This window comes from Solanum dulcamara, chromosome 1, assembly GCF_947179165.1.
Source record: "Solanum dulcamara chromosome 1, daSolDulc1.2, whole genome shotgun sequence".
Lineage (NCBI taxonomy): Eukaryota > Viridiplantae > Streptophyta > Magnoliopsida > Solanales > Solanaceae > Solanum > Solanum dulcamara.
In genome coordinates, this window is record NC_077237.1 from 68,248,874 (window position 1) to 68,265,465 (window position 16,592).

A 16,592-nucleotide genomic window follows, 5' to 3' on the forward strand; every position below is an offset into this window, starting at 1 on the left:
AGGGGGAGGTAAGTTACATAGCTTGGATTTTGAATTTAGCTTGTATTTCTTTATTTTAATTTATTTATTTTAGTACTATTACAACTGCATGTTGCTCATTTTCACTTACAATTGATAGATTATTTCTTTAAAAAAAATTGAATAGTTTTATGACATTATATATATATATATATATATATATATATATATATATATATATATATAAATAATATTGTTTTTGTCAAATATTCAGGCCATAACGTTTTACAAAATGTATTTTTTTGCATTAGAAGCATCTTTAACATTGAAGTTTTAATTTCAGTGTTAAAATATTCAACACTAATAAAACTGATAAAATATTTGAGAAAATATTATGATACCATAAGATTGTGTAGTAATTCTTTAGATGCTTATAATAAACGGGAAAAAATATAAAATTTGTTAAAAATACATACGAAGTATCACTTACAATATTAAAGAATTAAAGAATTATTTTAGTAATGATCTGCAGAAAACTCTAATGAAAGATTCAAAACGGTAAGTTAGAGAAGGGAAAAAAATTAGTTATAGTAAAACAAGAAAATAATTTTGGTTAGAGTACAAGTAGGAATCAATTTCCATGGGACAAAGGGTGTACGTAAATTTTAAAAATATTGTCTTCCTCATATTTTATACAATATTAATGGTATTAGTTATAATTAATTTAGTGTACGTGCATTGCAGTGTATAGAGGCTTAGAAATTGTAAATCACAAACTAATCAAAATACGGGCGAAACAGATCCTAAAATTTGAATTCAAAGTTATTGTGATTATTAACATATTAAACAAACTAATGAATTAAGTCAAAGAGGAGAAAATGATATAATTATAAGCATGAGGATATATAAATTTAAATATAAGCTAATAAATTTTTTATATAAATTGGGTGTATGTAAATTTTAAATGTATTATATAAATTGGGGCAAAGAATGTACGTAAATTTTAAAAATATCGTCTTCCTCTTATTTTATACAATATTAATGGTATTGTTTATAACTCATTTAGTGTACGTGCATTGCAGTGTATGAGGACTTAAGAAGTTGTAAATCACAAACTAATTAAAATACGGGCGAAATAGATCCTAAAATTTGAATTCAAAGTTATTGTGATTATTAACATATTAAACAAACTAATGAATTAAGTCAAAGAGGAGAAAATGATATAATTATAAGCATGAGGATATCTAAATTTTAATATAAGCTAATAAAAATTTTAATAGGTTATAAATGAATTTTTTATTTGTAACAATAACATAAAAGATCTCAATGGCAATATAATGCCAAATATTTATTGTGGTGGGGAGAGGGGGAGGGGGGAATGTGTTTGAGCTATTAGACACCAAAAAATAAATTGTGGGTGATGCTATGTCAAATTTTAGTCCATATTATATTGCCATCACAAAATTCCTAAAAAGTATATTTGATCTTTTAGATACCAAAAAAAAAAATTGTAGGCTTTTTTTATGCCAAATTTTAGGTCACCTTATGATGACAAAATTTCTAATTTTCCTTAACATGATTTTATTTTTCTTTCTATCTTTTATGATGCATCTTGTTTAAAATGTATAGGATCCCTTAATGATTAATTCTCATAATATTTTTTATCATATATTTTAGGACTTTTTAATTTTTAAAATATATTTTTTATTATATACTTTAGGATTCCTATTTTAAAATATTATAAAATAATTAAATGATAATTTAAAGGAAAAATTATCAAATTACACATCTTATATTCCTATATTTTCAATTATTCCCTATCATTTGTAAATATTTCAAAAATTCCTCTTCTGATACATAGGAGTGATGTTAATACATCACGATTTGATACATAAGTCATTTTCATAATACATCACTAGTTGATACAAACCAAACACAAAATGTATCAGTAAAACATAAGTTTTACTGTTATTTTTGTTGTGTTCGTGATATATTAGGTGTTATAAGTTGATTCATAAATTTTATTACAATGTTTGATTTGTATCAACTAGCGATGTATCATGAAAAGGACTTATGTATCAAATTGCGATGTATCAGTGTCATTCGTATGTATCAGAAATTTGGAAAAAAGAAGAAATTCGGGTAATTATCAAAAAAGTCAGAATAAATTGTAATTGGGCTTTTTCAATATGAGATTTAAGTAAAATACCCTAATTTAAATGATAATATTAATGTTGTGTAAATTTTTTTGATAAAAAATAAAGAGTTCAATCTATATTTTTAAGAACCTTCATGCTCTAAAAATAATATAAATTTTATAAATAAAGAATGAACATTACTTTACTCCTTTTAATAAGCATGAATGGCAGGAGCTTTCCGTAATTTTGATTTTACAAAAGAGTCATTAACATTTCAATATATTGCATTGGGGTCTTAGAGGGTGTTTTGTAATGTTTTTTCTTCCTCGTTTGCTTTTGCTTTTGCTATCAACATTATTACCACTTTTGGAATAATAAATAAATGTATTTACATAATGTAAACTTCATTAGAAAATGTGTTAATTTGACTCCTTTCGGGCAATAATAGCTAGTCTGTTTATATCAATATGGATGGAGCTAGAAGTCGATGTACATATTTGATTGAACGAACCTAATAGATTTATTTTAAAATTTATATTTATATAAAAAATAAGAAATTTATTTAATGTATAAAAATTAAATTCAAAATCATTACTAACATAAAATATCGATAGTTTAAAATTTAAATTTTTTAGTTAAAGTTAGACATATATATATATATTACCTTAAGGAGCAACCAACTTGATGCCTCAGTTGTACTTGCACGTAAATGGACTCGAAGTAGAATTCATCAAAATGAGGCACAAAATATAATTAGCATGATTAGAAATGTACTAGATAACCTAATTTATATACTTTGGTTACTTTATTTTATTTGTGTGGCTTTTGTTATTTGCTTTCACATAACGCTTTGAACTTCTTGATAGGAGTAAGGTCTGAGTACACTTTACCCTCCCCAAACCTCACTTTGTGGGACTTCACTGGGTTGTTGTTATTGTAATTAAGATGATACTCATTTTGTTTAAATTTTTAATTATTTTATATTTTTATCCCGCTGTCCAACATGAATCAACACATAAATATAATGACAAATGCATAAATCTTGTCAGGTTCTCAAAGTAAAATATTTTGTTCTGTTACATCACATCCTCTAATATCAAATCATATGATATAATAGTAAGATTCTTTTTTTTTTTTAAAGATTGTTTTGTACATATTCACGTGATATTTTATTGACTATAGAATATTTAGGTAGATAGTTATTATTATTTTGTCTTTTTGTTATAAATGTTAGTTATTCTTAATTTTTTTTAGTTTTAGTTAACATACATAACTATTTTTATTTTAATTTTTTTGTTAACATATTTAATAATTATTTTACTTGCTTTTGTTTTAGTTTATTTGACAACCTTATTCAGAAGAAGTTATTAATGGATTACTTGAGTGGTGTCAATTAGAACGATTCATTTGAATGGCACATGTGCCACTCATATATGAAATTTATCGTGAATGGCACATGGTGAATTTTGTTGTGAGATAATTTGGTTATTTTTAATATACTCTTAAACTGTGCATTTATTTTGACGAAAATTATTATAAGTGTGATAAACGGATAAAAATAAAGTGAACACAACAATAGAAAGCTGTACTATGTGCTAAAAAGGGGTGTAGAAAATTTTCTAGCTAACCATGTGTAACTACACACCATATTATTTCACATACAATTTTTCTGCACTTCCTCTCTTCTTTAACCTTTCAATTTTGAAATTGAATCTCTGTTTGGTGAGTTTCTCTCTGCTTAAATTAGGGCATTTGTTGACATTGAGTTTATTTTTCTTTAATCTTTCGTTGCAGTTACTAACCAAAGTATGAATTTTCTTATTTTTGTTTCCTCAGCTTGATTTATTCCTTAATTCTATATATGCATGCTCTGAACAGCCTCCAACAACAAAATCTCCATTTTCTCCAAATTGTGGTAGCTTCTTCATTCATTCATCAATATGGATTTCTATTTTGGGAATTTTCGTTGAATGAAATTAAAATCTACATACATAATATCTTGAGTTTTCTATATTTACTATATGCTTTAAAATATTATACAGGATTCTAAATATTAGTATATATTTTTTGTTTCTTTTTCATTCATAGGATAATGATATGATCCTTATAGATAAGGATAATGAGAGACGTTAAAAATGTAATGAAAAATTACAAGTAAACAAAGAAAATAAAGAGTCATACTAAGTCACCTTAGCTCATACTGAAACTTCATACAGTGGACGGATTTTGCAGCATTTTATAATAGAAATGTGATAAACATCCAATAAATTCAATAGTCTTGTAGGGATTCGGAGAATCATTAAATCTTCTTGCTGTTTAAATCTACTAATTTTCTATATTCCTTCTATGCTATTTAACCAATAATATATTTGACAAATTCTTTTTGTCAAATAACCATACACATAATTTATAATTTCGATCATATCTAAAAAAAATTATAACCCCACAAAGCGCGGACAAGTACATTAGTTAGTAAGTTGGTTGGTTGTTTCGTGAGTTCTAAGCTTAGTAGTAAGATTTTTCAATCTCTACTTTCATTAGCTAATTTATTATTTTTAGCATTAAAAGTCGTATTAAACAACTTACAACAAAAACAAAATACTTTATTCAATTTTTTGGAATAAACCAATCATCTTCTTTCATGTCTTTCTCCATTTGCCAACATTTGAAAATAATGTGTAGTAGAAAAGTGCCTTAAAAATTTATCCTTTAGAAAACATATGTCAGTAATTCTATTTGGTCCCTTTTCCACTAATAGATCTCTTAACTTTGTATCAACATTGTTTCATTGACTAAAATCATATATGTTTTTAGGAGTGTGATTATTTAATTCATTGATAAGTTTTTGATTTTCTTAGGAATCTACATCTGATTTTTCATTAATTTCCTTCCCTTTTTCTTCTTCTTTTTTTGGATTATATCATTACCTAATTCAACTTCAACTAAGTTAGTGATTTGTTCATCTAATGAGCAATTTCCTACATTTTTTGATTTAATTTTGATATTATTTTCTAAAAATTTATCCTTGTTGTGCTCCTTTTACAGTTTTCAACACTTGAGTAGGAGATAAAATGGTGGTGACTCCTGCCGTTGAACGTTTTCATGGATCATCATAGTATTAGTAAATTATGTACAACACAAATAATATCAAAAGCAAACTTGTAGATACTATTTGCAGCAAACAAATGCTCGACTTTAAGATAGAACCTAGAATTTACAATTAGTTTGTTAAGTAAATTGCAGGTAGTTAGTTATCCACCTACGTACTGCAATTTGTATTAACTCAAGATCTAACACTAGTAAGATACCTGAGAGACGTGATATTCAGGACCTTAATAGTTAAGAAATCCTTGTGATTGGTCAGCTTCTTCCGTTGGGAAAATGATAGAATAAGGAATTTACAAGACGCTTGAAATAAATTTAGTAAAACATAACCTTAATAGTTCAAGGTTATTAAATCACTCACAAAGAACTGGCTTAGTCCAACAAGGCTTTAGGGATGCACCATCCTTTATCCAAGGGCCAGTTCCCAGGCTCTACTTAATGGTACTATGGATAGATATATCAGAATCCACCATCACCGACAGGAAAAGGGTCAAAGGAAATCAGAAATGTCCAAACAATTAAACAAAGAATATCACATAATCAAATGTTGACATTAGACACTGTTTTATCAGTGTTTTCGGCATAATCATGTAGAATCTCCAAAGGCAGAAATTAATAAGATAAATCTTTTTAGCTAAGGCTAAGCCAAACAACACGGGATCTTTCAGTAAACCATGAAGTCTACTTGGTAACAACTGTGAAAGCTTGCTACAATTGCCCACTGGAAACTGGTGAGAATTTTTGTTAGAAAATGTTGTGCTATCTCATATCTGGTGAGCTTTTCAAAACAAGTTAAATACTGCATGACTAGATTCATTTCGAACAATATAAAGAAATCGAGAAACATGATAGAAATAAGGATCACTGGATCAGCGCCAGAGTAAAATCTAAAGCAGCAGCAGCAGAACAAATATCTCAACAAAGCATCAATCGGTAAAAATGAAGAGCAACAGCAAGTGTAATAATGCAGTTGGACTGAAGTTGGAAAGGCACTAATGGAGATGTACAAATCCACCGCAACCAAAAGGAGCATAACATCAAATGAACTCAAAATCAAAATAAAAAAATTGCAAGGGCGAATTACTGGATAAAAGTAATCCCTCGTGATCATGTTGCCGAGCATCACAAACATAGTAACAGTAAGAATACCAGCAACAATTTGTCTCGGATCCACAAAAGCTCTGTTCACAAGGAACATAACCAACTGACCTCTAATTTCTTTAGGACGACCATATTTAATCCACGAGTTACTTACTGGCCAATAGGTATTCTTCTTTATTAACCAAAGTGTAATAATCATAGAATAAAAGTAATGATTAGTCATGTCAAATGTCACTTTTTTAACAACACCTTGAGCATAGCTAAGCAGCTGCAGGTAGACCTTTATCATACTTCCAGCAAAATACGAGCACCTTGAGTCCCAACCAGTAAGAAACCCTGCACTGTCGGATTTTGCATTTTCAACAGTTCCATCCTGGGACCAGCATATGCAGGAATTCATTATTAAGAAACGATATAAGATACACACAGTATTCTTTTAGTAACAATCATCTCTGTCTTCAGACAACTTACATGCAAATATGCAATAGCCATTTGTATCTGAAGAAATGAGTCAGTGGGCTTACATGAGGGGATCATATCACGCAACAATGTGGATGTTCTCATATTAATGTAAGAAATCCAGGAAAACAAGCTCAGGTGCTCTTGATTTTAGAACTACATTCATTGCCAGAAGTGTATCACATATGATGTCAATTTGACAGTGCGTTCTATCAGCAACAAGAAATTCATGAACAAGGCCATCTATTTCAGTAAAAGAGTATCCAGGTTGCTTTTGGATTCCCTCAGCACCCATATTCCTCCTTACCATCTTTACATCCTTCCACCTAGATGCAGAGGCATAAGCGTTAGACAACAGTACATACGCCCCACACTTGTCTGGCTCCAATTCGTTAATCTTTTTGGCAGCAACCTCGGCCAACTCTACATTCCCATATCTACTACAAGCAAAAAGCAGGGATCGCCAAATGACAGCATCCGGCTGAATGGGCATGGAACCTATCAAATCCATAGCCTCTACCAGAAGATTTGCACGACCCAAAAGATCAACCAGGCAACCATAGTGCTCAATCCCTGGGGATAATTTGTATCGCCTGGTCATTTTCTCAAAATAGTAAAACCCTTCATCAACAAATCCACCATGATTACAGGCAGATAAGATTCCAAGAAATGTTACTACATTTGGACTTACTTCACCTGATCCTTCCATTAGTGAAAATAATTCCAAAGCGTCATCAGATCTTGCATTCATAGCTAGCCCAGAAATCATCATACTCCACGAATAAACATCCTTATTTGTTAATGAATGGAAAACTTTAAGAGCTTTATCAACTAGTCCACATTTAGAGTACATGTCAATCACAGAATTTTTCACTATAAGGTTCATTTCTATTCCATTCCTTTCGCTATAATTATGCACCCACCTTCCGAGATCCAGTGCACCTGAATGCCCGCATGCAGAAACAACACAAGCAATTGTGGCAGGTTCTGCCTTAACACCAGCCACCAGCATCTCCCTAAATAACTCTATTGCTTCCTTACACATATCACATTTTAAATAACCTGCAATCATAGAAGTCCAACAGACTGCATTTCTATCTAACAATCTGTCAAAAACAGTCTTAGCATCTTCTAAATACCCACATTTCGTGTACATATCAACCAAAGAAGAACCTAAGAAGACATCCATGACAAGTCCATAGACCACAATCAACCCGTGAATCTTCTTCCCCACATCAAGCAACTCAGTTCTTGCACAAGCTGTAAGAGCACTCACAATACTTACATCATTTAACCTCACATCACTTTCGCGCAACAATTTTCCAAATACCTTCACTGCATGATGACAACACCCACCTTGTAAATACCCAGAAATCATGCTATTCCAAGTGACAACATCACGAACTGAATCAGGAATAAAATCAAACACCTTCTGTGCAAACTCAACAACCCCACATTGGAAATACATATAAATCAACGAATTTTGCACGAAAACATCAAATTCAAACCCCAATTTCAGACTCACACAATGAACTTCAAGACCCTTGTGAAAACTAATTAATCGACTACAAGCTTTCAGTACAAAAGGGAAAGTGAAATTATCAAGAATCACACTTTTCTGCATCATTTGATTGTAAAGACTAATGGCTTCTTGGGGGAATGAACTGTGGGAGTATGCGCGGAGGAGGAAATTCCAAGAAAAGACATTGGGGTTAGGAATTTGAGTGAAAAGGGTGTGAGAAAAGGTGAGGGGGAAGTCAGGATTTGAAAGACAATGGTGGAGGAGTTGGCTGGATATGTATGGATTTGTGAAATAGCCTGAAGTAATGGCATGAGAGAGGATTTGGGTGAAATGGCTGAAGAGTTTATGGGTTTGCAAAAGAGATATAGAGAATGTGTGATAAGGTGATTTTTGAGTTTGAGATGCAAGGGTTGTAGGAAGAGAGATTAGTGTTTTGGGTTTTGGAGGTTTGAGTTTGGAGGGAAGCCTCACCATTTGGTTGCACATTTGACATGAGAGTGCATAAGAGAGTTTGCAAAGGCAAGTTTGAATTTATTTTTCGAAAAATTACTTAAATACATAATTTATTTTAATATAATTTTATATCATTTGAAAAAATTATAAAAAATTCTTATTTTCTTCTATTCTCATATATATCATTTTACGCGATATATCGATCGAATATATCACTTTAGGTGAATGTATCGGTCTAGCAAGTCTCTTGGAAGGATGCAACTTCTTAAAAGGAAGACTTATATAATACTTGCGAAAATTTTTAAGAATCTTAACGTAAGACATATTAATCATAATCCAATAGTGAAATTAGGTTCATTCAAAGTAGTTAAAGGTATGAATTTATCATTTAAAAATTCAGTTGATCTCAATTGAACCAAATAGGTATTCCAATTTATCTCTAACTAAATCTTATTATTTAAAAAATCATTTGATCTCAATTTAATCAAATCGGTATTCCAATTTATGGTGGAACAACTTTTCGAAATAATTTAAGAAAATATCTTACCAGATTACCATGTATCATTCCATATCACTATAATTCATTTTATAAATTATTACCAACTTACAGGTACCAAAGAGAACTGGTTCATGCATAATACAAATATTCCAAATCAAACAATAAATTTAATACATTACACGACTTGGGTTGACACACCCCAAAACAACAAAACATGTCACCAAATTTAAGTTACAAATCATGATGTCTTGATCAAACTAGCCTTCAAAATTACACATACATGTACAACCCATGAATCATATACATGTTCCAAGACTACTACAAAATATAGATGCATATATGCAAATGTGATCTTTCTTAAAGCGCCCAAAAACTTTTATCTCCAATGGCTAGCTTCAAGTATCCCCTCGAACATTTCCTATGATAGAAACAACTATTGCTAAGCATAAAGCTTAGTGGTGTAAAACTACAAGTTTGAAGCCTTTAGATTCTCCAATTACTTTTTGCAAGTTGTGGGCAGCAACATTGGACCATAATAAATAAATCAAGTAAACAAATATAGCAAGAGTATCAAGTTTGACATTTAACGTTAAAGTGTCAAGAACTCATAGAACCACTTTTACGAGAGATTAAGTAACAAGTTTTGCCTAATATGTATGGCATACCGTCATAAAAAACATAATCAAGTATCAAGAAGGACCGGAGACCTATATCAAGAGGGACCGGATCCTTGTATCAAGAAGGATCAAAACCTAATAATCAAGAGAACCAAGAACCATATTAAAAATGGCTTTCTAGTTCGTACTTAAAATGAACAACTTCCATACTTAAGAAGAACCAAAAATCCAAATTCAAGATGGCAAAAGGTCCGAATCAAGAGGCATGTCTATAGTGACAAAGTCACATCCACAAGAAGAACAAAGTCCATAAGAATGCCAAGTGATCAAGCAATCTATACAAGTGGGTGATTCAACAAGTTTTGTTGTGAGTCTCAAAAGATACCAACACGACAATAAAAAATGACAAGAAATAACGAACGATCAAGATAGACTTTCAACTATATCAGTAGGTAGCAAAAGTACAAGTACAAGTTTATACACGAACCTTAGCATTTTAGAACATAAACAATCCTACCACATTTCAAATCGTGGATCAACAAACACGTCAATTTTCTCAACCAATTTTCTTTAGCTTGTACAAGAGTATAAATACCAAGTGCATGGTGAGTCTTCAGTTTTGGTTCTAAGGGACCAACTTTTCTTGGGATTTTTGTGAACTAAATGATTGTGAGAGAGTTATATATGATCCTTAAATTAAGGGAATCGACTTCCTTTGACAAAAGGTGTGATATACTTTAAAATATTAATAGAAATAAGTGTTAAAAGCACACATGAACTATCACCTCTTTTTGAGTTTCATACCTAAATTATTGGGACTATGAGTTTCATACTTAAGCTATCACTTATTAGTTTGACGAACACATCTTTCTCTTTTATTTCACTCTCATCATGATGTGTGCACTACACTCTCTCTTTTATTTTAAAAAAATTCCCACATAGACAAAATATTCCACTTTTATAAAAATTAAATAAATTATTAGTATTAGTTAAAGTTAAATATAAAGTATTACTATCCCCAAAAAAATTATTAAAAAATATAAAATATTTTTACTACCCCACTCCACCACTTCCTCTCACCGTACCCCCCCCCCCAAATTTTTAGTTTATTTTTAATTTTTTTTTGTAAAATTTTTAAAAGAAATTCTTACTTCATCTCCCTTCATATAATAATTTAGATACTGCTTTAATTTTTTAAACTATACCAAAAAAGATAATAAAAGGCTAGATATCTAATTACAATAATATCTAGACTAGAATACGAGTTAATAAGATACCTTAAAACAAGAAAATATTCATGAAAAGACACCCAACTTATCAAGATATAAGATCTAGATACTGGTCTTTACACCAAAAAAAATAAAATGGAAAGCTATAAAATTACAAAACAAGTTAGAGGAATACTTAAAAATAGTAGAAACGGTAGATAGATTAGATAAATTGTATAATAAAGAAAGGAGCGAGTTGTAAACCCAAAACTTATAAGTGCTGTTAAGTGGGAGTTACATAGTTGTCAAAGTGATATAGAACATAGTAGTAGACGAATAAAATTTATTGAAGAACGGATTAAACAAAAAGCGTTCCAGTTAGGATAAATTAATGTAAAATCAACCTTTATTTCAACAAATAAGACAAATACATTAGTGGCTTCAACAAGAGTTACATCATAAATCAGAATTAAAGAAAATACAGAGTAATCTAAGACAAATTTTATTTTCTTTTGAAGAAAATACATCTAGACAAAGAATAACATATTTACAACTCGAATTAGATAATATTGAACGAAATATAAGATATTCTAATATTAGAGTTAGACGTTATCAAAACATACTTCAGACAGTTCCGTTAGGCTATTATCATTTATGCCTCTTGAATACATAAATAGAATAAGACTAAGATATAGTAGGCTTTACGATGAAATACAATATAGATTTGAGCTTAGACAATCTTTAAAACGTTTGAAAGAACATTAATCTGGATAGAAGAACAATTGAGTAAAGGTATATTTACAACTTCATTTATAGAATCTCTTACAAGACATCAAGCTAACCTAATTAAAGAAATCAATAATATTGAGTTAGATATCAGATATTGTACTAATAGAATAAATAGATTCTCTAAAGTACCTTGAATATTTACCCTGAAAAGAAATATAGGACATTAAAAAAATAATATCATAAAATATAATTTTGCTAAAGGAGAACATATATTACATTCTGAAGACAAACATTATAATACTTTAATAGACTTAATAATAAATTTTAGTGATAAAGTTCAACAACAGGATAAAACTATATTAAGATTCTTAGAAGTATTAGAAGCTACTCAAAATAAGCAGAAAAAGGTACTAAACAAATTAGAACAAAACTTTGACTTCTTAAAATCACAAGAATTAGAAATAGATAGAAAGATTCAATACTTAAATACAAAAGTTTAATTTAGAAAAAATACCTACAAAGACTGAAATAGAATATATATATATATATATATATATATATATATATATATAGAGAGAGAGAGAGAGAGAGAGAGAGGGGGGGTTTCTTAAAATAAAATTTTTATTTTTGTTATATTCGGTATGCAAGTAGAACAAATATTTTCCTAAAAATATATGTACATATCTAATACAAAATGAGAAAAATATAGAAAAAATAAAAATAAATTAGAAGCGAAGGATTAGATGGGGTGGGTAGAATTTTATTTTATTTTCTTAAAAAATAATATAATTTTTTTAGGAAAGAGTAGTGGAGGAGGTGAAGTTAGAATTTTTCAAAAATATTTTATAAAAGAAATTTAAAATATAGAAAGGCAGGGGATTGTCGAGGGGTGGGGTGGGGGTGGGGGACAGGGTGGATGGGCTAGGGGCGAGGTGGTAGAGTTGGTGAGAAAAATATTTTAAATTTATTTTTTTTAAAATAATTATTTTTAAAAAAATTAATTTCTTTTTTTTTTGGAAAGTAATACTTTGATCTTTCACTTTTAACTAATATTAAAAATTTATTTTATAATATCAAGGTGGAATATTTAATTAATGTGCAATGTCATATGGTAAGGTTTTTTCAAAGAAAAAAAAGTGTATTATACACACCACTAAGGTGTGTTTTTCAAACTAATAAAAGATAGTTTAGGCATGAAACTCGCATTCTCAATAATTTATGTATTAAATTAAAAAAATAATAGTTTAACTGTATTTTTGACACTTATCTCATATAATATGACAAAGGCTGCCCAAAAGGAAAAGGTGGCTAAGACAATCCTTTATCATGTAACAAACCTAAGGCAATCCTTTACAATACCGTCACAATTTAAGAAAATCAAATTTTTTCTCACGTAACAAAATCCGAGTCAAGGAATCGTGAAGTAGGAGTTCCAATTATCAAATGAGCCAGTCCTAGAGTGGAAGCGTAGTAATTCTGTGTTCAAAGGTCAATTTATTTCGTGCCTTAAAGCTTGAAAACTGATTTCCAAGGGTTGTATTTACCATATTGTGAGGGTTAGGGATGAAAATTACGAAGTCCATATTCTAGAGTCGATCCCAATTGTTAATGAGTTTTCGAATGTGTTTCCCGATGATTTACCCAATGTCTCTCCTGAAAGGGAGATTGATTTTGGTATAGACTTTCTTCTGGATAATAAACCTATTTCTATTCCTCCTTACCGAATGTCCCCGACAGAATTAAAGGAGTTGAAGGACTAATTTAAAGACTTGTTAGACAAGGGTTTCATTAGACCAAGCATATCCCCATGGGGTGCTCCTGTGTTGTTTGTTAGAAAGAAGGATGGTTCACTACGTATGTGCATTTACTTATAAATATCCGATTACAAGGATAAATAATTTGTTTGATCAATTGCAAGGGGCAAGTTACTTCTCTAAGATAGATCTTCGTTCCGGTTATCACCACTTGAGGGTGAGGGATGTGACATTCCTAGAACGATATTTTGGATGAGGAATGGCCATTATGAGTTCCTAGTTATGTCGTTTGGTTTGACCAATACCCTGCGACATTCATTGACTTGATGAATAGGGTGTTCAAACAATATTTGGATATGTTGTAATTGTGTTTATTGATGATATATTGGTTTACTCTCGAAATGAAGGAGAGCATGCTAATCACTTGAGGATTGTGTTGCAATCTCTAAGGGAAAAATAATTATTTGCCAAATTCAATAAATGTGAGTTTTGTTAAGTAAGGTGGATTTTCTTGGTCACATTGTGTCTGATGAAGGAATTATGGTTGATCCTAAGAAAATCGAAGTGGTTAAGAATTGACCTAGACCATTATCTCCTTTGGATATTATAAGTTTCTTGGGTCTAGATGGATACTATAGGAGATTTGTGGAAGGATTTTCATCAATCTCGTCACCTTTGACCAAGTTAACTCAAGAGAAGGTGAAGTTTCAATTGTCAGAAGCTTGTGAAAAGATTTTTCAAGAATTGAAAGATCATCTCACTGCCGCTCCTATCTTTACTCTATCAAAAGGATTCGATGGTTTTGTGGTATATTATTATGCTTCAAGGGTTGGGCTTGGATGTATTTTAATACAACATGGTAAAGTAATAGCCTATGCTTCTAGGCAAATTAAATTGCATGAACAGAATTATCCAACTCATGATTTGAAGCTAACGACGGTTATGTTTGCTCTGAAAATTTGGAGACACTATCTTTATGGTGTCCATGTGGATGTGTTCACCGACCATAAGAGTTTAAAATATGTGTTTAAGCAAAAAGACTTAAACCTTCGGCAAAGGAGATATCTTGAATTATTGAAGGACTATGACATGAGTGTGTTGTACCTTCCGATCAAAGCTAATGTGATTGAAGATGCACTAAGTAGATTGTCCATGAGTAGTGTTGAACATGTAAAGAAGGTAAGAAAGAGTTGGTTAAAGTTTTTCAAAGACTAGCACGCTTAGGCGTACGTTTGGTTGATTCTAGTGATGGAGGTATTCTTGTGCACAATAATTTGGAATCGTCTCTTGCATCGGATTATAAGGCCAAACATGACCATGACCCGGTGTTAGTTCAGTTAAAGAAATTGGTTGCCTAAAAATCCATTGAGGCTTTCTCCCAAGAGGGAGATGGTGTGCTTCATTATCAAGGCCAGTTGTGTGTACCTAATGTTGACGGTTTAAGAGAGTTGATATTGAATGATGCTCATAGTTTCCAATATTTGATCCATCCGGTTCCACCAAGATATACCATGATTTGAGAGATGTGTATTGGTGGTATGGCATGAAGAAGGACATAGAGAGTTTGTAGCTAAGTGTTCAAATTGCCAACAAGTTAAAGTTGAGCATCAAAGACCGGGAGGTCTAGCCCAAGACATTGAAATTCCTACCTGGAAATAGGAAGATGTGAATATGGACTTTGTAACGGATTTTCCTCATACTAAGAAACAAAATGATTCCATTTGGGTTATTGTAGATCAGATGACCAAGTCAGCTCATTTCTCTACCGGTTAAGACTTCCTATGGTGCTGAAGATTACGCTAAGTTGTATGTTTATGAGTTGGTAAGACTTCATGGTGTTCCTGTGTCCAGTAGATCGGATCGAGGTACACAATTCACTTCACACTTTTGGAAGTCGTTCCAAAAAGGTCTTGGTACAAAGGTTAAGTATCGCTTTCCATCCTTAAACCGATAGTTAACCCGAAAGAATGATCCAAACTTTACAAGATATGATGACCAAACTTTACAAGATATGATGAGGGTATGTGTTATTGATTTTAAAGGAAGTTGGAATGAACATTTTTCATTGATTGAGTTTTCCTATAATAATATTTATCACTCTAGCATCCAAATGGCTCCTTTTGAAGCATTGTATGGGAGAAGATGTAGGTCCCCGGTGGGATGGTTTGAAGTAGGTAAGATGGCTTTGATTGGTCTATATTTGGTGATAGGTTCTATAGAGAAGGTAAGACTCATAAGGGAGTGGTTGAAGACGACTCAAAGTCATCAAAAGTCCTATTTAGATGTTAGAAAAAGAGACCTTAAATTTGAGGTGGATGATTGGGTCTATTTGAAGGTTTCACCTATGAAGGGTGTAATGCGTTTCAGCAAGAAAGGAAAATTGTGTCCTAGATACGCTGGACCTTATAAGATATTGAGACGTATTGGCAAGGTGGCTTATGAGTTAGATTTACCACTTGAGTTAGCTATGGTTCACCCGGTGTTTCATGTATCTATGTTGAGAAATTTTGTGGGTGATCCAAACTCCATAGTGCCATTGAAAAATGTAAGTGTTGAAGAGGATTAGACTTATGAAGAAGTTCTGGTGGAAATCTTAGAACGGCAATTAAGAAGTTAAGGAACAAAAAGTTTTATCCGTCAGAGTGTTATGGAGGAATCAACAAGTAGAAAGTGCTACTTGGGAGATGGAGGTGGATGTGATGAAACGATACCCATACCTCTTTCCCTCCACTCAAGCCTAAAGTAGTAATTTGTTCTTATTCAAGTTAATTGAACTCTTACATGTTCAGTTCGTCCTATGTCATTCATATGCATGCATGTTCATGAAGTTGAATTTTTAAAGTCATGATTTTATGCTAAGTTAAAGTTTTCATGTTCCATGCATTTTAAGGTGTCATTATTATTATGTAGGGTTGCTAGTCCTCTTTCTGTGTCCTCCCAATGATAAGTTAATCTCATTCGAGGATGAATGTTCCCATAGAGAGATATTGTAAGACCCTAAAAGTCTGAGAGTTGGAACCCAAAAGAAATCCTCAAAAAATTTAACTGG

General features: G+C 31.2%; 1 protein-coding gene across 2 annotated transcripts; it reads right to left on the reverse strand.

The window, feature by feature from the left end:
- Positions 1 to 6,171: 6,171 nt before the first annotated feature.
- Positions 6,172 to 8,787, reverse strand: LOC129894358 (pentatricopeptide repeat-containing protein At1g08070, chloroplastic-like). Of its 2 annotated transcripts, none has more exons than XR_008767678.1 (2): positions 6,774 to 8,787; positions 6,172 to 6,675 (listed from the first exon to the last, which is right to left on the reverse strand). XR_008767678.1 is itself a non-coding variant. In XM_055970091.1 (2 exons), the coding sequence occupies exon 1, from the start codon at positions 8,767 to 8,769 to the stop codon at positions 6,868 to 6,870; it is 1,902 nt and encodes a 633-aa protein (XP_055826066.1). In that variant the 5' UTR covers positions 8,770 to 8,787; the 3' UTR covers positions 6,172 to 6,675; positions 6,827 to 6,867. The 2 variants fall into 2 exon arrangements, 1 of the variants encoding a protein (XP_055826066.1); XM_055970091.1 differs by having other exon boundaries at positions 6,827 to 8,787.
- Positions 8,788 to 16,592: the final 7,805 nt, after the last annotated feature.

What these genes read in the sequence shown, in the direction of transcription:
- LOC129894358 (XM_055970091.1), bottom strand. Translation starts at nt 8,769, where the DNA reads ATGTGCAACCAAATGGTGAGGCTTCCCTCCAAACTCAAACCTCCAAAA.